Source organism: Lissotriton vulgaris, chromosome 8 (genome assembly GCF_964263255.1).
Source record: "Lissotriton vulgaris chromosome 8, aLisVul1.2, whole genome shotgun sequence".
In the NCBI taxonomy this organism is placed as follows: Eukaryota; Metazoa; Chordata; class Amphibia; order Caudata; family Salamandridae; genus Lissotriton; species Lissotriton vulgaris.
Genome location: NC_141696.1, coordinates 1,193,053,062 through 1,193,075,348, shown reverse-complemented (window position 1 = coordinate 1,193,075,348; position 22,287 = coordinate 1,193,053,062). Strand labels below are relative to the sequence as shown.

Genomic DNA, 22,287 nt, shown 5'->3' with positions numbered 1-22,287 from the left:
ACAGCATTTAGCAGAGTGCAAGATGAAAAAGTGTGAGAGACGGGTGCACCGGTTTCAGAAACCTGGCAGCTTGAGCAGCACTGCAGCTCCCTTTATGGCAGAAGCCTTTAAACTCTGCTTTCAAAGAAGGCCCTTTAGTAATGGGTAATTACACTGTACCGTGTGTAAACAATTTAATAAGTCCAGTAAAAGGACACGTTCCCATTAGTGAAGCAAGTGCTGTGGCACAAAAGTGTGAATGGCCCACTGTATCACAGTTATGACTCTCTTATTTTGCAAAAGATGTATGGGGGCTTGTTTTCTTTGCTCGCATTAGGTCTGATGGCACCCTTATTTCAGAGAGGCTGCAGGATGTGGGAGATCCTCTTTTAGGTTGTGCCTGGGCAGCGCTTGCAGTAGTGGAGTACGGAATAGAAGGCCCGCCCACTCTACGCCCATATATGTAATTGGGTTGTGTCATTGTGCTTCGTAAACGCTGGCTTCTGAGTCCTAATTAGGCTTGTTAGTCCCTCCTAGGTACCGCCTTGTCTGCATTTGTTACCTCCCATAACGACTGGACCTTTTACTGGTGGTGTTATATGGTCTGCTTCATAAGTTGGTGAGAACTATTTTATTTAATGTTCTTACCCTATTGCACCCACTACCTCGCAGTACGCTGCACCTTTATTTGAATGTTCACTAATGGCGGTCCTCTTTAACTATAGAGGTCATGCTTATTTATTTAAGCAGTGCGGTCCACATTTAGCGGCCGCACTTACTTACTTATTTATTTTAGCAGGGCGGTCCGCATTTAGCGGCCACGCTTATTTACTTATTTAATTTTTTTATTGACACCCATGCAGCGCTTACACATTCATAGAGGTTGCGCCCCTTTCTTTACACAAACCGCGTCTAAAAAAAAATATGCGGCCGACATTAGAGTGAAAGCGCGGCTTGGGCGCTTTTACCCCCCAAAAAAATCTGTTTAACAACTTGACAAACAGATTCTTTATTTTGTGAAAGCCCCCATTCCGCGGTTTCACTTTACTGTTGGATACACCCTTCATGAATGTGAAAGCGCCGCATTGGCACTAGTAAAAAAAAAAACACAAATATTTGCAATGCAATAGGTCTCACATTTTCAGGAGTTAAAGCTATTGTATTGCCAGTAGCTTATACTCTCATTAATGCTTAACCTATTGCATTGCAAATGCTTGTTGATTGCTGGAAACTAGTGATCTACCAAATGTGGAATTGTGCAGGATGTTGCAACTAATTGCAAAGCTGTGTTTTGTTGTTAAATTCACATAGTACATAATAATAATGTTTAGCTGAACCACAAAATCAATTTGATCCCTCAAAGTTCATGAGTTAAGCATGGCGGAAGGTATTAGAATAAAAAAAATATGCAAGTTTTTAAACTCCAAACTTGCACGTAGAGCAAGACTCTTCAAACTGGTACTGAACAACATGCCTATAGGTATATACGTAATGATATTTGCTTGGTATTTCTTGGACCAAGATAGCAGAAATATGGGAGCCTTTTGCAATATGTAATTCTGCTGTGCCACAGGCACGAATGTGAAATTATTCAAATATGAATTTTTGGCATCTATAAGTTCTAGAGTTGTCTTGGTGCACACCTGTGCCTTGAGCCTCGTTAGTTACATTAAACTATTAATGTGCAATTAGTCTAATTTGAAAAGAGCTTCATGTTTCCATAGCTTTGAAGTTTTAATGAGCAACAGTTAATTCAAGCTTCAGGTTATGATTTTTTGTGCCAGGAAAGGTAATCTCTTGGGTAGAAAATACTTTACCTAATTGCGTTTATTGGCATTTACGAAGTGTTACATTAAAAAGTGAAAAAGTTATTCACTCCAGCAGCTGCACTGTGTATTTCAGAAACGCGCATTTCTCTCCAAATTACTTTTGTGTTTTCGGACTTTGTGTTTCTCTGTTTCATTTGATTCTATGTATTTACATCAAAATGGTCTCGGTGTAAATATTTCAGATGCATTATTTTTTCTGTAAAGACCGTGCCTTCTCGTTGTAATTAAAACTGTAATCTCGAATCAAACTCATAGGTACTTTTACTTCCTTTTCAGGAGGCAATAAGCTGAAGAATCAGAATTTTCGACTGAATTGGGCATGGATATCACTAGAGAAGGAGCACTACCTGGTAAATGAAGACGCCAAATACCTGGAGGTCTTCCTGAAGCGCCGCGGATACTTGGGTGAAACCTCTTTCATAAGTAAGCGGATTCCAAATGTACAAATCTGGTTAATTATTAAGGGACACCTATTTTTGTCACAGTTTCCTAGTAATCAGAAGAGAAGTTTTTGCCCCGGTACAGAATAGTAGTTTCAGAGTCAAGATGACATGAACGTTCAACTAGTCTGGGGTTCTAATCTTATGTAGCAAACCTCCATGCGATCTTTGCTTTAACATATGTGTTCTTGAATTGTGCTACCAGACATGTTTTTAGGTCGAGCAGACCTTACTCTCAATGCGTGAGCATTGAGAGTGTCTGCTTCAGACCTTTTGCCGCCCGTATGGGGAATGAGTTGGGAATGAGGACACCAATCTGTTACGAGCAGCGTTTTTCCTCGCGGGAGCGCGCGTCTGATACCTGCGCATGCGCAGAGGCCCTGCGCATGCGCAGAGTAACTCACAGCCCTTGCACAGACGCAGGCAGCCCCCACCCCTCTGCATGCATGCACGCACGCACACACAGGCAGCCCCCACCCCTCTGCATGCACGCACGCACACGCAGGCATACGGCACACATACAGGCACCCATACAGGCACACTATCCCCTACCTCGCATTCTCTCGCAATCACACAGTCACGCATGCGCACACACATTCCCTCGCGCGCACACACTCCACCACCCCTCCCAGGCATACACACAGGCACGCACGCACTTCACTTCAGCCCTGGGCCCCACTCACCGACTGCGCTCTTCCGGCGGGCTCCTCACGGCGCGGCGCGTCTCGTCTCCTCTTCTCAATCGGGCTCGCGGACCTCGGGAGGCGGGACTTCCGGTCGGCCGCGACCGGATTCGCCGGCCGGCCAAGAGCTTCCGGGTCGCCGCTGCCAGCGCGGCGGCACTCCTTAATATGTTTTTTTCATGGTGTGAAAACTGAGGCTTGTCCAAGGTGAAGGCTCTACTGCTACAAAAACACGGAACAGCGCTTGGAACCAAATGTATGTATACGAAAAACTATCATGGTGTTATAGTTACATAAGTAAACAACTCAGAGGGAAAATGTAAAGATAAACCACGGAGTCACCAAAAAACTCTTAAAAACAGTAGTAGTTACACCCCTTTTTCATATGGACCACAACTAATGTTGGAGATATTAACTTTGTTACTGACTTTAAATAGTATCAATCAACGAACACTTTTGGGTTCATGATCATTTGTGAGACACTGTCTGTCATATCTGTGAGGCACAGAGGAAGCGGTTTTCATTATCTTTCATTTTAACATGTGCACAGCAGAGAAAATCGCAATAAAAGTAGCAAACAAACAAAACACACAAAGATATAGATAAATAATATCTTCGCTTTCTTCTTCAATATTGAAAACACATGATTTTTGGTACCCAGCCAAGGGACCAGTGTATTCCTTTCTTGTTGCAGGATAGCAGCATTTGTTTCATCTATATTGACACGTGCTCATTGCATTGGTAAATGTATTTATGTTATCAAACATGTATCCTAACTAATGACGCTGGTAGGAAGCCACAGAACATGAGCAGTGCTCATGAATGCAGTGTTTACCTTCTGTTCCTGGCACGGCTTTTGCTCCCCCTGAGGCCAGAGGTCAAAATGGCAGTGCCAGGGGTTTCCAGGGGTGTGCATGGCCAGTGACATAGAAACGTTTCCATGGGCCCTGGTGCAAAGGTGACAAATAGGCTCACGTCTGGTGGATGAACAGCAAAACATAACCAAATACAGATGTGCCCCGGTGCCACTGCACCTGCTGCACTATTCAAAGATAATCCCTTGTACGTGGGCGCCAGGAACCGGCCACATCTCGATACCTGCATTTTTCTGAGTGACCTTCTCAAACTCTCTGATTAAGAGTCCATTCTTTTCAAGAGCTGGGGAACTTTACATCAGAGATGTGCGGCTCCTCTAAGCGCTTCCCGGGACAAACGCACTTCTGCGAAAGGCAGTAGAAAAGGAGAGATCTTCACTTCACTATAGCCGCCTTTTATCGAGAACTAGAGAAATATGAGAGAACGACCGAGAGATAGATGGGCGAAAGATGGGGGTTAGTGAACGAACGATATCCAGACCGACCGACCGGACCAGACCGACCGGACCGACCCGACCCGACCGACCGACATGGATGGAAGGACGGACAACGAGAAGAGTGCTACTGCTGCTATGTGAGGCGCGTGGCCCCCGGCCAGGTCTAGAATAGCAGAGCACGAGGGCACATCAGGACAGCGGGTGTCCAGCGCCGGGTGAAGGGCGGAGGAAGCATCCGAAATGTCATCTCGCGATCAGCTTTCTCCATGGCTCGCTTCCCCACTCGGGAAGGTTGTGGAAGACGGTTCTGGAAGGTTTGGTGACGTCCTTCACTCAGACTGAAGAGTGCTGAAGGTAGCCGGTGGCGCTCAGTCTGCGGACTGCAGCTCCTCTGCGACGGTCGCACCTCTCTCTCTCTCCCTGCACCACTTTCACCTGGGAACACCAGGATGGCGCAGCTGGCAAAGCTGGGGTGGCTGGTGCCCATGCGGAATATGGCAACTGGGTCTGCTGTCAAACAGCACGGCGAGGGGCCGGGCACAGGTGAGGGACCGGGCACAGGTGAAGGACAGGGCACAGGCGAGGGACAGGGCACAGGTGAGGGAGTGTCGAGGCTCTGGGCCGGGGAATGAACTCTTCCTCGAAGAAGGCAGCACACGTGATAGCAGTGGAATCTCACCTCACACACAGAACAGGTATAACACGGGCAGCAGCAGGGCAAGCTTTTCTCAGGCAGAAAAACGCCATCACATCAGGGCCGGACTGGGTAGCTGAAGGCAGCCCTGGCAAAAATGCTCCGGCAAAATCCCGCCCGCTCCATTCATTCCTTGGGCAATCCTTCACTTTCCAACTACCAACTTCCTCTCTCTTTCCTTCTCTCTCTATGTTCCCTCTCTGGTCGCTTTCTTTCTACCCTCCCCGCCTTTCCTATCTCTGGAATCCCCCCAGTGCCCCCTTCTGCCATTAACCTCAGGGAGCCCCAAGGTGAAAGAGGCACCAGGAGCGGCTCTGGGCTTTCAGAACCAACCTCCGAGGGCTGTAGCCCACCGGGAAAATGTCCATTGGCATAAAAGGCCTGTCCGGCCCTGCATCACATGTATGAACAAGGTTAGCTTCCTCTACACACAGGGGCATAGCACATGCAGGAGCCATCGATGACGTAACACATAATGATGGGGCCCCCTTGCAGAATGTGACGAGAGGCCTGATTCTCCCATATTTCATAGTTATTCATGCGCTTTGGGCTGAAAGAGAGCCCTTGAAGAGCCTCCCCTGAAGGGTTGGGACGGTATTGCCCCCCCCTCCCCCCCCCAAGAGTTGCCACCCCCTGAGCCACAGGGGCTGCAGCGACCTGTGTTACAGCCCTGTTAGCCCTACAAACTTAACTCACGCATTGAACAGCTAATGCGTGAGCAACAGCAGATAATAGCTCCCCAACACAACAACAGGTGCAGCAGAGCAAACCCTACCCTCATAGAGAGATTTAAAGCATGGGCAGCAGCTATGCAACGTTGCATAAAAGTCTTAACAAGAACAGCATTGAATGCTACAGTGAAAGCATAAGCAGCAACCCAAGCTTCATTTCTCTGTCTCTCTCACACCACACATACACAGATTGGGTGCAGTGTTGCTTTCAGCAGTACAAGCTCAGCTGCTCATAGAAAACAAATATATAGAGCAGTCTAAGCTTCCCTGATGCATGGAATAAATAATTAATCAAATTATTCACCATTCGAAAAAAGCTGGATTGCTTATTTAGGACTAGACTACAGGCAGCTTTTACAATAACTTTTATTTAAGTATTAATTATTCAAAATAAATAAAAGCCATCCTTATTTGTAATATCAATACATTTAAGTCACGTAAATACAACACATATTGCATTACAAATGCTATAGGTGTCACATTTGCGAAAGTTAAAACTATTGGCATTGTAAATGACAAAGCTATTAATTTAGCTATTTTCAAAACCAACACATAAATACAAAAATTGTCATTTACAATACCAATAACTCAAACTTTCCTAATGCGAGACCTATTGCATTGCAAATGCTTGTTGTAACTGGATGCCACACAAAAGCAAGTATAAGGTTGTACCAGTGATCTTGGCATTTGGTAGTCCAAGGTTTCCCTAAAACAACCAGAAGTTAATTATTTGGCAGGGTTTCCAATGAGAGTAGTACATTTCTCTTGACTTCATAAGCCATCACTAGAATCATATCACTTTTATTCTGGAGAGTAGGAACAAAATAGGCGAAAAACAGTAGGCTAGATTTCTCAATGCTTTTCAAATGGAGAAAGCTGACTGTATACACCGTGCCCTTGAATGGATACAAAGTGTTTGAAAACCTAGGTAGATGAATTCGATATAAAGCTTAGTTACCCATGTTAGACTGGTCCTCAGTTGTGTCACACAATTGTACATCAACCACACTCAAACATAGGTTCTATAAAAAAAAATCTATTATTATTTGGGGTGAGCCACTGCCCACTCTAAGGTGTAATTACAACCCTTGTCAGCCTGCCAGGAGATATCAGCCTTGTGGTACTTCCTGAACACGGGGCTCATATCCCCTGGCATTATCTCTTCATGATTTTAGTTGTGTGTAACACACATTTCCAAATGTACAATGATGACATCTTGCACCATCACTTTTTGAATGGATCCAAGAACCCTTGCAGTATGAGCCTCTGTTCTAGACAAAAGAGAAGTACCTGTGCCTGACTGGAGCCTAAACCAGTATCCTGGTGCTGAGAGCCACACATAGGAACATTATACCTTTTGGCTTGCCATAGGTTGTGGAAGTTGACCCAGACAAGGTATAGAATCTTAATGCAATAATTAATCCTGCAGATAAATGCAATCATCAAGAGCATGCACATTTAACTTATGGCAATAAAGAAGGCCGTTGGAGTTCACTTTTTGGGTTGAACTCACAAGAGGTATTATCAGCCTTGCTTATGTTGATTTACACAGAAAGAAGCAACTGGCACTCTTATGTATCTAAGCATTATGCAGACCCTGCATGTGTCATAAGGCACAGAGGTTTAATGACTATAATCCCTGCAAAGTCAGTAATTATATGTAATACACTTCACTGTAGGCAAGAAGAGCAAAGACTTATACCATAACACCAGCTCAAACGCCTGACACTTACTGTTATTCTGGCCAGATCCTACTTTGCACCTTGAAAGTCTTTGACTTTCGTTTGTCCTCTTCAATGTTTCTTTAATATCCCAGTTTATTGTGGTTGCTGTACTTGCCTGAAATTCATGGTGTTGGGCATTGATATGACACTGTTCACAAATCAATTGATGTAGGACAAACATTAGTGCTCTGGAGAACTTTGAATGGAGCGCAAACCATGCAATTTTGTTGAGGAAGGCTCTACATCCTCAGATGTTTCTTCAAATATGTATTCCTTTACTACTTACTGAAGCAGAGATCCGATGCTATCAGAGTGTGAGAAGCTCATCCTCTGGCTTGGTCTACTGTTACTTGTAGTTATGGTTTATGCATTGGTGAAAGGAAATCTGCACCATACCTGTATGCACATGTACTCACACTGACTCTGGACACTTTCAGATGTTTCATTCTATTATTGTCTCTCCCTTTTAAGAAACTTTGCCATTCAAAAATGCCTGTCATAAAGGACCAGTAGAACATTATTTTTCCGTTATGTATTTACATTGCAAGAACAGAACTAAGCTAAGGATGCACTTCCATTTTAAAATGTACCCTCAGTGCATGCCTATGGGCGTCCAAGCTAAACATATCCAGTCACAGAATAAGTATTGCTTGGCACTCTTAATAGTGTTGACTTTATGCTCCAGAATTCCAGATGTTAATAAATTACAGGTAGTTGTTATCAATGACAGAAATATAATGTATGAGACTAGCAGTTTCACTTCCATGTGTAGTATTGGCCCATATCTGTTTTTCACTGGTGTGCAGTAAATTGAACTGCATTTTACATGTAAAGTTCCCCAATTTAGTAAACTTGCAATTCCTGTCAAAAAAATCATCTTTTTGAAGTGGGAAATCTACAATACAGATTAGTTTAGAAAACATTTACGGGATAGGTAAGAAGAAAGGTCAGAATCAAATACATCGTTAACCTCTACTTTTTTCCTGACCATTCATTTATTAACCTTAATCTAATACTTTAATTCCTCTGGTCTTTGGTCTGATATTATATGGGCATTTGTCTATGGGCTGTAGTGCATTAGCAAAAGCATCACTTCCCACAGAAGTTATAGGATTATTTGACCATGGCACTTTGCTCCTGACAATTTCGATAACAGAGCTAATGCTTCATTTGCAATAATGCACAAGTGTGGGGGAGAAATCTGCCAGCTGGTCGTCTTCCCTTTTGTAATGTAATGTAATGTAAATTGCTTTTGTATAGTGCATAAATCACCCGCAGGTTTCAGAGCGCTTGCAATGACACCAACACCAGACAAAATAAAGCCAGACATAAATAAAGGGCAGAGAAGTGGAACAGAGGCTAGAACAGCCAGGTCTTCAGATTTTTTCGGAATCTGAGGTAATTGGATTGGACCCTAATTGATAGGGGCAAAGGTGAGGAGCTGATTTACTAAAAGACCTGTCACCGTTTCTGACCGTACGTACTTTAGGGACCTTTAGGAGCTGCATGTCAGCTGATCTGAGAGCTCTCGTAGGTAGGTAGGGTTTAAGTTTACATTCTAGGTAAGATGGTCCTTGTCCATGAATTGTCTTATGGACTAGGCAGCACACTTTAAATTGGATCCGTTTCTTGATGGGGAGCCCATGCAGGGTTTTGAAACAGGGAGCAAATGGGGTACGAGGGGGAAGGTCTAATACCATTCTGGCTGCGGTGTTCTGCAACACCTGCAGCTTAGACAAACGATTTTCATTAATTAAGGTGAGGAGGGCATTTCCGTAGTCAATATGACTTATTATGAGGCCTTGGACTAGGGGCATGCGTGAAGAGAGAGGAAGCCACTTGAAGATTTTCCTCAGACTGCGCATCAAGCCAAAGCAAGTCTGCGATGTTTTACTGATATGTTCTGACATGGACAGTCTGTTATCGATTGTCACCCCAAGGTTCCTGACCGTGGACCTGGGGCCACGGGTGGTGGGCCACCAGTCCTTGGTACAGAATTTGTCTGCTGCTCCAAAGAGGAGAATTTCTGTTTTGCTGGCATTCAGTTTTAAAAAGTTGTTGGTCGTCCAATTGTCTATCTCAAGCATGCAATCCCAGTCGCTTGTTAGTAAATGAAAAGTTCATGTTCCTTCCAATTTCATGACTGTCCTGCTCATGTCCCATGCCGCCTTCTGGAACCCTCTCTATTGAAATTCTATACATGGCTTCCCACTACCCCCTCATTGTTGCCACCCGCATGTCTTTGGGTGTGATTCTGCAACAATTAGTCCCAGTGCCTCAGCTTTACTTTGATGTAACTATTTCTGGTTCCAACCTTTCTCCTCATCCCACACCTTTCCACCCCAAGACTACCCCTACCCCCACGATCTTACGGTGCATTTCACACTACTCATCACCCAAGTGCGCATAGTAACTGCTTCCCTACCATCAGTGCTTAATTTGTAAAATATGAAGTGCAGGTGCTCAAATGTTTATTGGTGGTCACACCTACTTTCCTCCGACTCCACCCATTTCCTCCACTGGCCCCACCCACTTTATTAGCTCCCCCACATCCTCAAAAGTCAGATGTAATATGAGGTACAAACACCTGTTAGTAACAATTCAGGGAAAGGGTGGAAACAGTAACATGACTATAGCACTCAGGAGAGGGTAAAAAGTAAGTGGTAGGAAGTGGTAATACCGAGACACATACATGTATTAAGTAGAGGGGCAGGGGCTGCTGTAGTAATAATATAACGCTAAGAGATATCCGGTGAAGTGCAACAAACAGGAAATAAGGACGTTAAAAACTGTGGACCAACAGCACTACTGAAACGGGCCAGAACATTAAGCAGACTGTCGCGAGAGTACAGTAACCATTACTACCCCATCCCAAGTTTCACAGCAAGTCCCTCCCCCACCCAGACAAATGAGTAGCTTACTAATGCGTTAATGTTCAGCAAATTGCTGCTGTCCATGTAGCCGGTGTCTCCCTCCGACCCCCACACCCAGCACACATCCTGTCCCGGGACTGTCATCTGAAAGCAATTGTACTTCACTGTACTCTGCTCCTGAGGGCTGAACGGACTCGGACACAGCAACAGCTTGCCCCCGTGCTGCATAATGGAATGCAGATGGCCTGGAATTAGGGTGACCAACTGGCATGGACAGAAATTCAGGACTGTGAGTGTAAAAATTCAGGACAAAGGGTCAAAATTCAGGACAGAAATTCAGGACAGGAGGTCGAAATTCAGGACAAAAGGTACGATTTAAAGACACATCAGAGGAGGTTGAGCAATAGTATATAAGTAAATAAATAGACAACCACTTAAGTACAAGTGAACATAAGTTTATATTAGGTTGAGAAAATTGTGCACTTCATGGTTTTTCAGTATGCGCTCAGCTTTAAGCAAATGTGCAGGTCTTTTTGTGGTAACAAAACCGCCCCCACCCCACCTTTCCAGCCTCCCAGGAAAACGCCCGATATCCAGTCTGGCCAGTTCGGCCTTGCAACCACCCTCCAATGGTGCCCCTCATCTTCACAAAGACCCTCTCTCATGTATTTTTAATTTCTTTTATAGTGCTACTCATCCCAAGTAAGTAGAACAGGGTGTCGGAGTGCGTTACATCACACACATCTTATATAGAGACAATGACCCATATACATGTGAAAGTCAATGTATAGGAAATGTTACTTAAGATAATGGGGGTTACCATGTGTAATCATTCTTTCATCCATCATTCAATCTTTCACCATTCATTCTGTCCTTTTATCTGTGTGCCATCCATAACAACATTCAACAATATGCAAACCTATCCATCATCTATCCTTGCATCCATCCATCCATCCATCATTCCACTCATCAATCCCTCCATCCACCCTTTCACTCATCCATCCCTCCATTCATACTTTCACCCTACCCATTCATCCACTCGTCCACTCATCCATCCATTCACTTATCCATCCAGCCATTTCGACTTTCACCAATCCAGCCATCCTTTCACTTACTCATTCATCCACCCAGTCACTCATCCTTCCACCCTTTCAGTCAACCATCCCTCCTTTCGCTCTCCATCCCCCTTACACTTGGTCATCCATCCTTCCATCCACCCATCCATCTACTCTTCCACTCATGAATCCATCCATTGGCCCTATCACTCATCCATCTATCCTTTCTCTCATCCATCTACCCTTTTACTCGTTCACTCATCTATCCACCCTTTTGTCCATTTACCTGGCCTTTCACTCATTCATCCAGCCTTACATCCGCCCTTTCACTCACTCATCCATCCATACATTCATCCTTTCACTTATTAATTCATCAATCCTCCCATCAGTTCACTCATCCATCCCCCATTCACTCACCTATAATCCACCCTTTCACTAATCCATCCACCCATCCATCCATGTACCTGTCCATCTACCCTTCCACCCATACATTCATGTATTTACCTTCTCTCATCCATCCATCTGTCCACTCACTCATCCGTCTATCTTTTCTCTCATTATCCATCCAGTTACCCTTTCATTCATCCATTCATCCTTTCACTAATCCATCCAGCCATCCACCCATCCCTTCACTTCACTTACTCAATTTTTCACATTAATTATGAGCTGAGCCTTTGTCTACAGAGTTGCAGACATAAGAGGCCCATCAAGGATTTCACCACTGCTATATATCCTAAAGCAAGTGGTGGGGCGGGGAGGGCTCACTATGCCCCTGTACATAGGAAATCTGAAAAAGTGGAAGTCATGAGTCGTGCATGAAGCACTGTGCCACTGACATGGTGTTGTTTCCAGGGTTTTAAGTGGGATGAAAAAACTGGAGGAAGGGGGGTTCTCCAAAGGGGGTGTTCAATGTAATTAAGGGCATACCTAAGCTAAAAGTCTGTGCTCAGCATATTGTGCCAGTCGACTGGTAATTTGCTGCTTCGTTCATTGCATCCATATATATTACACAACAAGTAGTGTTACACCTACCATCCAGAACTATTGGCTTTGTCAATGGTTGTCAGTTGCATAAAATAAAAAAAAACAGCAACTATGGCTTTGTTGAATCTGGCAATGACAGTGAAGTTTTTTTTTAACTTGTTTCACCACCTTTTTTTGTGAACTGAATTCTCCTGTAGCAGTATTGGCGTTTTTGTGTATTTCACCACCTGACTGAATGCCCTGCCCTAGACCGAGGCTGCAGGAGGCCCACCACATGCGTTAAAATTACACACTGTCCAATTGTAATTCTGAATGTGGCAATCAGCCCCATACAGAATGATGACAATGGGCGGAAGGGGCTTGCCTTGGGTTCAGAGGCTGAGTGAGTGGCGGGGCCATCAGGGAGCAGAAGCTTCAGGCAGGGGAACAGTGATGTTCCCCAATGCCCAAAATTACGGACAAAAGGCGTTTGTAAAAGGGTTCCTCACGGACAACGGACGTGAGGCCCAAATTATGGACGGTCCGTGAAATTTACGGACGGTTGGTCACCCTACCTGGAATGAGGTGCATCGGCAGAGCTATTATTTGGACTTAAGACAGAAATATCTAGGGCAAGGCACCAGGAAGTCACGGTTAAGGCGACTAGGCACAACGCTGCACGTGGAATTTGTGCACGCTATGAGTTATAGAGCCCATGGTGGAAAGTTTGTTTTCTTAGTCTTTGTATTGGGCTTTTGAGCGTGTAGTTGTATGGTTTTGCATGGGGCACAATCAGGGGACAAGTCCTATAAAAAGAAGTGGGCGGACTGACCAAGTAGGACAATATGCAATTGACCTCATGATGTCACAACATAGCGCTTAAAAGCATATTTCAGTGGGTCCCAACTTCTTGCCAGGGGGGACGGCGTCCACCCTGTGAAAAGAGTGGGGGGTGTGCAAAGCCCTACAGTATATTTTGCTGTCCTGCACCCGTCCAGGACAGTGCTAATGGTTAACACAAGCCAACCGCATGAACAGACCAGTGCGTGAAATGCAAATTAACATCATGTTTCAGTAAAGATACCCCTTTAGCTGTGTTTTTTGTACAAAACATAAACTTCCCAAACGGGCAGCATTTTTCAGAGACGGGCGAGAAATTGCAACAGCATAACACAGGTGAACACATGAACAGTCGAGACCTACCTTTCTAAGTTGATTCTCTCGCACTTTCAACTGGCCACAAACTAAAAAAAAACAAAAACGAAGAGCAAACTCCCAAGCAGAGGCATGCTGGGCCAGCGAAGACAGCAATGATTTAAATCCAATGGTCACTGCAGCATAGGTATGACATTTTAAATGCTCAACGTTTGCACCATTCCAGCTTCGAGAATGTGAGCGTTTCCAGAGCTCATCTGCATACAAGTCCACTTCTTTGAAGCAAAAAAAGTGCATGAAAAACATATTTATTTATTTATTTATTTATAGTCTTGTATCGCGCTTGAATCAGCCCCGAAGGGGTATCTCCGCGCGTGGCTTCTGAATGAGTAATGCAAAACTATGGGTCGGAAAGGGCAGAGGGGAAGCTAAGTTAGTCCTGTGTAAATAAGTAAGTTTTCAGTTTCTTCCTAAAGTTAAGAAGGTGAGGAATTTGTCTTAGCTGGGGGGGGAGGGAGTTCCACAGCATTGGACCTTTAAGGGAGGGGGCACGGCCACCCTGTCTTGCTCTGTTTACTTTAGGTACGTATAGCAACATAGTGTTGCTGGAGCGTAGGGTACGTCCAGGAGAGTAAGGAAGAAAGATATCTTTCAGATATTTGGGACCAGAGCCGTAGATACATTTATGTATGATACAGCACAGTTTAAAATGAATCCGCTGTTGCACCGGGAGCCAGTGAAGATGGGAGAGGAGGGGGCGGGAAGGGGTGCGGGGCGGAGCATTCATGATAAGTCTTGCCGCGGTGTTCTGTACTACCTGCAGTCTGCGAAGTTGTTCCTGGTTGGCAGATATGAGTAGACTATTGCAGTAGTCCACTCGTCCAAGGACTAGTGCCTGAACCAGCGTCTTCCTATGGGTGTTTGGTAGGAAGGGGAAGATACGCCGTAAAAGACCAATTGTGCGGAAACACGTTCCCGCAACCTGACTGACGTGATCTTTCATAATCAGGGATTGGTCCAGGCGTACCCCCAGGTTCTTGATGGTTTGCTTGGGCGCTGGGACAGGACCGAGCTCCATTGGCCACCATTCCGGGGACCAGAGCAGGGAGGCCCCTCCAAACAACATGACCTCAGTTTTGGTCACGTTGCATTGGAGGAAGTTCTGGGCCATCCAACCTGCCACCGCTCTCATACCGTCTTGGAAAGATTGCATGACTGCGGGTGTAATGGTGTGAAAGGGGAAAAGCAGCTGAGTATCGTCAGCATAAGAGATTGGTGAAAACCCGTGAGATCTAATGATCTCTGCCAGGGGGGCCACATATACGTTGAATAACGTGGGGCTTAGACATGAGCCCTGTGGCACCCCCTTGGTAAGCTTCCTGCAGACAGATTTATAGGAGCCTAATTTGACACCTTGTTGTCTGTCTCCGAGGAAGCTCTCCAGCCACGCAAGGGCGGTCCCTTCTACTCCAGCTCCCTTCAGACGGCCGAGAAGAACTTCATGCGACACCGTGTCGAAGGCAGCGGACAAATCCAATAGCACCAGAATCACTGAGCTCCCTCTGTCAAGTAACATTCTGATGTTATCTGTCACTGACAGAAGGGCTGATTCGGTGCTATGGTTGGGCCTAAAACCAGATTGCGAGTGGTCTAGGCCGCCCGCTGCCTCGATGTAGTTGGACAGGTGTGCATTAACATGTTTCTCGGCCATCTTGCTGTAATAAGGTAGGAGCGAGACAGGACGGAGGTTGGAAAGCTCCGTCCAAGGAAGGGCCGCATTCTTGCGGATTGGGTTCACCACTGCTCTCTTCCATTCAGTTGGTACTTTTCCCTCTTTAAGGGACTGGTTGATGATATCCTGAATGTAGGGGGCTAACAGGGTACGAAGTGGGGTTAAGATTTTAGCGGGAATAAGATCGTCCGGAGATCCAGATTTGACTTGAGTCATTATTGTGTCAAGCTCTTCGATATTTATAGGAGGGAATGTAGTTAAGGTAAAGTTTGTATTCACATTGAGGGAGGAGGCCTTTTGGGAATCGCTATTGGGTTGGGATCCTAGGATTTTGCCATAAATGGATTCTATTTTATTTTCAAAGTAAGATGACACTTCTTCACATAAACATATAACTTTTTACTCGGATCTCTCCTCCTGTCGAAAGTTACAAGTTCTTTTGCTCCTGGCAAATTGTCTTTTAAAGCAAACACCACTTCTGTCTTTACTGTTAAACATCCTTATCTTACTCCCTCATCGGCAAGAGCATTCCTGCGGCCCTCTCGGGATTTTTAAATCTCTCTCCTGCCGCCAAGCCTTTTAGTTTACCCTGGAAATCATGCGTGGTTTGGTGCGCGCTCTTATCACGCTTTTGATGAGCAGGGCAGGGTGGACGGCGATTTGAAAAGCAGGGTGGACGGCGTCCACCCTGGAAAATAAGTGGTGGGATGCCTTCCACCCTCGTGGTCCCCCGACTCGTGCCCTGACAGGAAACGTGAAATAGAAGGTGCTGCACCTCGCACTTACACCTCTTCTTGCAGTGGTTGCTCCCGCTCCCGGGGCTTGTAAGGGCAGTCCGGTGGCTCCATGGCAGACAGGGTTCAAGACTTAATTAGCAGGCAGGGAGCCATTGTATCATTTATTTTGAAATGTTCCCTCTCGAAATGAAAATGCCCGCCTATTTCAACTATCAGAGTGAAGTCAGGATCACTGTAGGGGCAGGAAGCAGAAGCGGAGAGGCGGGCGGAAGTTAGCGAGTGGGGGGAGGTGCCTTTACGAGAGGGCTGACCTGCTCCGGGGGCTGCGCAGCTTTTCAAGCAGGAGGGACCAGGGACGTGATTTCAGTCAGGGAGAACTATGTATATTCCATTAGCCTTCGGGAGGAGCATTGACATGCACTGCTCAGCTGAGTGGCAGAATGTGCCTCAGAATAAGGCATGCGCCTAAGCGGCATACAACTTTAAATATTTTACGGCATTCACTGGGAAACATGGGTGAACTTAAAGAAGTCAATATGGAGTGTAGACCCTGCCCTAAGAATTAAGTGCCGGTGCTAAGCACCGGAAAGCACCGGCACAAATTAAGCACTGCCTACCATCTCAACAAAGATTGATTAAACAAGAAGACTAATGTTCACAATATAGAAGGAATACTAGAAAGTTAGGATGGTCCCGAAAAGTGGGTTTCTGACAAGGACCCATACAGTCTCATAGTCAACAAGGGGATTCCGACCTAGAGAGGTAAAGTGAAAATGCTTTTTGAACTAATGATTGCAGGGGGGCATGAAAAAAGAAGTCATCCAGAACCCTTGTGCACTGCTCATCAGGGGTCTCCTCAGGTGTCTCCTCACCCTTGCCCGTAGGTATCAGTGCCTCAGCTCCTTCAGTTCTTTTCCCAGCCCTAGAGCATTTGCTTTCAAGTCAGCAAAGTTCCAGGGGTTTGTTTATCTCTTATCTTAGCACTTGTTATTCTTTGGGTGGAGAAACCACCTGCTGGCTTTCAATTTCATCCCTCTGTTCTCGATCCATTCAGCCAGTCACAGTGATCTTGCAGTCATGGAACTCCGGAATTTATCTTCCACAGCTACTCATCACTCCACCAGAAAAAGCATCATGTATTTTAAGCCCACTTCTTTTGACTTCATCAGAAAATATCACCTGTCACTTGACCACCTGGGAAAACGTGAGAAAAAGCAGTTCCTAGGTATTTTCAAGGGGGGTTTGAGGGGTAGTTGGAAAACTAACATGGTGTCCTGATCCTTGAAGTTGAGAAATCTTGTTATTGTGGCCTTTGCTGAGGCCCAATGAGATGAGAGTCAGGATGTGGCTCTGTGTCCTTATTGAACAGGCATTTGATCTGCGGATTCCCCCAAGGATGGTCTCTCAGCCCTACCCTGTTCAACATCTACATTTATTTATTTAACGTTTTGTATAGCACGAACATGACCCAAGTGGGTGTCAGAGCGCTTTACACAAGGGTTGCAGAAGACATGGGTAGATAGCTGTGGGAGAAAAGCAGATAAATATACATCAGGTACACAAGGACATATTAGCTCGCGACACTGAGGCCATATACAAAGCCAGGCAGCGGAATTACTGGCTACAGGATAGGAGACAAAAGGAGAAGGGCTTTTAGTTTGGCGCAGTGTTTATCAGTATCGCTTTCACTTCCCAATTGAAGGTAAATGTTGAGGGAATCAGTCTTGTTTCCACAAGAAGGGAGTTCCAGATTCTCGGGGCAATACCAGAGAATGAGCGATTGTAGGTTTTCATTTTTTAAACTTCTTTGGCTTGAGGAGCAGCGTGCTGGTGCTTCTTGAGGGCCTGGAGGCACCCAATAGTTTGAGCTTATTTGACAGGTAAAGAGGAGTGTTGAAGTGTAGTGCTGTATGGGTCATACATGGAATTTTTATCTAGATCCTTGACTCAAACAGAAAGCAGTTGAGTGATTTAAGGTCCGTAGAAATGTGGTTGGTTTTCTTGGAGCCAGTGATGACTCTTGTCGTGGCATTCAGAGATGCTCTGAGGGGGGCTAAACTGAGTTTCGGTAGCCCTCATAGAGTAGCACTGCCGTATCCTAGTCTGGAGATGACCAGTGCTTGCACCGCAGATTTGAAGTCACCTTGGGGAAGGTAGGGTTTGAGTTTTCTTAGTATGCTCAGTTGATAGTTTGCGCCTTTGGTAGATGCTCTGATGTGATCTTGCATGTTTAGGTTCTTGTCTAGCACAATTCCTAGTGATTTTATGGAGTCAATGATGTGGGGTGTGCAGTTGAGAGAGGTAAGGTTTCTTAGATATTTCTCCACAATGGGGGTTTGCCTGGAGCGAGAAATGAGGAGGAATTCTGTTTTAAGGGGGTTTAGTTTGAGGTGGTTGGAGGTTAGCCAATTAAGGGTTTTATGCAGGGTTCCGTTGAGTGACTTGATATCTTCAGGGGAAGAGATTTTCATGTACAGTTGTGTCATCAGCATACATGTGGTATTGGATGTTAGATGCTTTGAGGATTACCTTAAATGGTTCAATGAAAAGGTTGAAGAGCGTGGGGGAGAGCGAGGACCCTTGGGGGACACCAAGGGTGCAGGGACTGGGATTGGATAGTGTTTGATTGGATTTGACTCTCTGCATTCTGTTGTTGAGAAAAGAGGCAAACCATTTTAGTACAGTGCCTGAGAGCCCCATCCTACATTCCAAAAGGTTAAGTAGATTGCCATGTTTGACATTGTCAAATGCAGAAGAGAGATCGAGTTATATTAGTGGGCAGGATTCATTCTGGTCAAGCAAAGTGAGAGCGTCATCTACTATATGAGTGATGGCCATTTCGGTGCAGTGGCGGGGACGCCCAATTGGAATTGGTCGAGGAGCTGGAACTACGCAATGTGTTTGCGTAGTTGCTCATGTACACATTTCTCATGGAGTTTTGCTAGGGTAGGGATGTTTGTTATTGGTCAATAGTTACTCAGGTCTTCGAGGTCCGCCGTGGGTTTTTTGAGAATAGGGTGAACTTGGCCAGCCTTCAGGCAGTCAGGGATCTCACCTTGAAGAAGGGAAGCATTGATGATCTTGGACCAGAACGGGGCTAGTGATCCTATCATTTATTAAAATGTTTGAGGGAGAGGGGGTCATTGAAGTGATTTGAGGGTTTCAGGGTCAAGAGTATGTTGAAGATTAAAGTGTCATTGAGGGGTGTGAATTGACTCCAAGAAGCATTGTTTTTAGGGGAGAGACATGGCAGCTTAGAGGGCAAGGAGGAGTCTGGAGAGGGAGAGAGATCGATCAAGGCCAACTTTAGATCAGATTCGATCTTACTCGTCTTTTCCAAGAAGAAGTCAGCAACAGCATCGCAGTTTGGCTGAAGGCAGGGAGTGAGAGGAGATGGGCTAGGAGTGTAATTGGATTGTAGCTTAAACAACTTGAACAGCCTTTTCTGGTGATTTTTGGCTTTGTCATGTTGGGATTTGGAGAAGGTTGCTTTTGCCGTTCTGGTGAGTTTGTTGTATCTACTCCTTTTCAGTCTTAGAATTTTTAGTAGACCAGTGGATGGAGCGTATCTCCAAGCTCGTTCTGCTAATCTTAGTCTGCGTCTGTCAGCATTTAGGCTGTCATTAAACCATGCTTTAGAGTCTTTGATGGATTGTCTTTTTAGCTGAAGGGGGCAGTTGCATTCAGGTTAGACAACATGAAGTTGTTGTAGTGTTCAGTGAGGTCGTGGACGTCGGCCATGTTTGCAGGCAAAGATAGGGCGATATTGCAGCGGGATATTTGCTCATTTACGTTAATATTTTGGAGCGTTCGTTTCCAATGTTTTTGTTTTAGTGGTTGTGACCTTTTGGAGCTCCAACTTTCTAGTATACGAAAGGTGATATAGTGATGCTCCGACCAGTCACAGGGAGAATAGATTCGAGATGAATGGAGTTGGGATTAGAGATGATTAGATTGAGGGTTGAGCCTAAATTGTGCGCGGGACTGTCACAGAATTGAGTTAGGCCGAGGTCAGTTGGGAAGTTTTTGAGCCTGTTAACCGCCTGGTCATGTGGATCATTCCAATGGAGATTGAAGTCCCCAGGGAAGCAGTGTCGTCCCTGGTTGGAGGAGATGGTGTCCATAGTTTGTTCATTTAGGGGGGAGTTGTCTCCTGGAGGGTGGCAGAAGATGTGTAGGCTGCATAGGGGTCTATGTTTGTTAGTGATGTCAATGCATAGATATTCACAGGATGAGAGACTTGCTGAAGGGGACTGTTTTGCTGAGAGAGAGTTGTGGTAGATACAGGCTATGCCACCTCCCGTTCTTTTAACTCGATCGAGTCTGATAATGTTATGGCTTGGAGGGACTAGAATGTCAAGGATGGGACTTGAGGATTTGGTATGCCAAGTTTCGGTGAGGATAAGGAGGTCAACTTCCCAAGCAAGGATAAGATCGTCAAGGTCCGTGGCATGTTTTACTACTGATCTACATTCGAGCAATATGCATTTCAGTTGTGATCTGTGGTCAGTGAGAGAGGCCTGTGTAATGGGGATCTGCATGAGGTTATTAATGTTAACGTCATTGGCGTTGAGTCTTTGGAGCTCTATAGGGGTTAGATGTGATGCTTTGCATAGCCTCTGTGTGCCCTTGCTTGGGATTAGTCGCTCCAGGTGCATTTAAAGAGGCGGTTTGTGAGGTCCCAAAAGGGCCTGGGATGACTCCATATGCCAACATCATCCACTCCCAAGCTATCACCCTCATCTCTCTCATCACCAATGCCGACGACATCCAACTCATTCTCTCCCTGATGGATAAGACAACCACCACCAGAGCCAACTTTCCCAATTGCATGACCGTGATAGCAGATTGGATGAGAACCAACTACTTAAATCTCAATTCCGTGAATGGCTCAATGGGTGTCTGAGTGGCAGTATGGATGGCTGAGTGGCCGTGTGAGTAGCTGTATGGTCGAGAAGTAGCGGCCCATGGAGGGAGTTCTGCGGGGGAGGGGCAGGGTGGGGGGTAGTAAACTCAGGCTCACGGCCGACCGGAGCAATGTAAAGAAATAAGTAAATAAAACACATTTCATTGCGTGCGCCATAACGCTAAATGCATTTCAGTGCGCGCTATGAACTCCCTCCATGGGCTGCTACTGTGGTAGAGTGCATGGAATGGCTTTATGAGTGAGTGGGTGCGGACGTGGCTCTATGAGTGAGTGAGTGGGTGTGTGTCTAGCTGTATAGGGGAGTGAGGGGTTGTATGAGTAGCTGTATTAGAGAGTGAGTGGCTGTATTAGTGGGTGAGTGACTGCATGAGTGAGTGAGTGGGTGTGTGAGTGGTTGTATGGGTGAGTAACTGTGTGACTATCTGTGTGAGTGGCTGCATGAGTGAGTGGGTGTGTAAGTGGCTCTATGAGTGAGTAAATGGGTGTGTGAGAGGCTGTATGGGTGAGTGAGTGAGAGTGGTTGTGTGAGTAGCAGTAAGGGAGAGTGTGTGGGTACGTGAGTGGCTCTATGGACAAGTGAGTGGGTTTTTGAGTAGTTGTATGGGTCTGTGAATAGGTATGTGAGTGGTTGTGTGGGTGTTTAAGTGGCTATATAGGAGGTTGTATGGTGGTGTGAGTGGGTGTGTGAGTGCTTCTGTGGATGATGTCATCAATGATGTCATTTGGGATGTCATCAGCGATGTCACTGACCATGTCATAAGTGATGTAATTTGTGAGGTCATACGCAGTGCATTGTGGGGGCGTAAGCTCAGGTAACTATTACTGCTGAATTTCGATGGTTTTGTATGAGTGAAATTTGAGCCTAACTATAACGTCCCTGTAACCTTTGGCTTTTTCAGTGAATTTCAAAGATTTTTCAAATTCTTTTTCTAAAGTATTATGTCCCTTCAATGTAAAGATTTTTAGTTAATTTATAGGGTTCATTTTTAATGATAAGGGTATTACAGTTTACTTAGATTTTTAATTTCGTTTTTTTATACTGTAGAAATTATTTTTTTTATAAATATAGTCTTTATACGTTTGAAAACATAAAAATCATATGTAATTATTGTAAAGTATAAGAAGTTTTTTCAATGTAATTAAACAAATGTAATTAATATGTATAAATATGTGCAGTGCAGTATTTGCAAATAGAACGATTGATAGAAGGAATGCTGAACAATGTCAAACATTCACCCGAGTAAACAGATCTGGGCCTAAATCCATTGTTCCAGGGCCTCCCTGGACTGGAAACAAGCATCCTGGGACGGGTTTCGGGGTATCACCCCTCATCAGCCAGGCTAGCTTGACTCCTGTGGCATGGAGAGCACGGGACCCACATCTGGGCATACCGGTTTGACTCGGGTTGACACATGAAAAAAGAACAATTGATGGATTGAACGCTGAACAATGT

At 45.2% G+C, this 22,287-nt stretch overlaps 1 protein-coding gene across 1 annotated transcript in view; it reads left to right on the top strand.

Annotated features, from left to right (window-relative positions):
• FREM2 (FRAS1 related extracellular matrix 2) overlaps nt 1–22,287 on the top strand; it is a 639,092-nt gene that overhangs the window by 261,739 nt on the left and 355,066 nt on the right. The window contains exon 3 of the mRNA XM_086935067.1: nt 2,085–2,231. Within this exon, the coding sequence (XP_086791193.1) occupies nt 2,085–2,231 (147 nt within the window). The remainder of the gene's footprint in view (nt 1–2,084; nt 2,232–22,287) is intronic.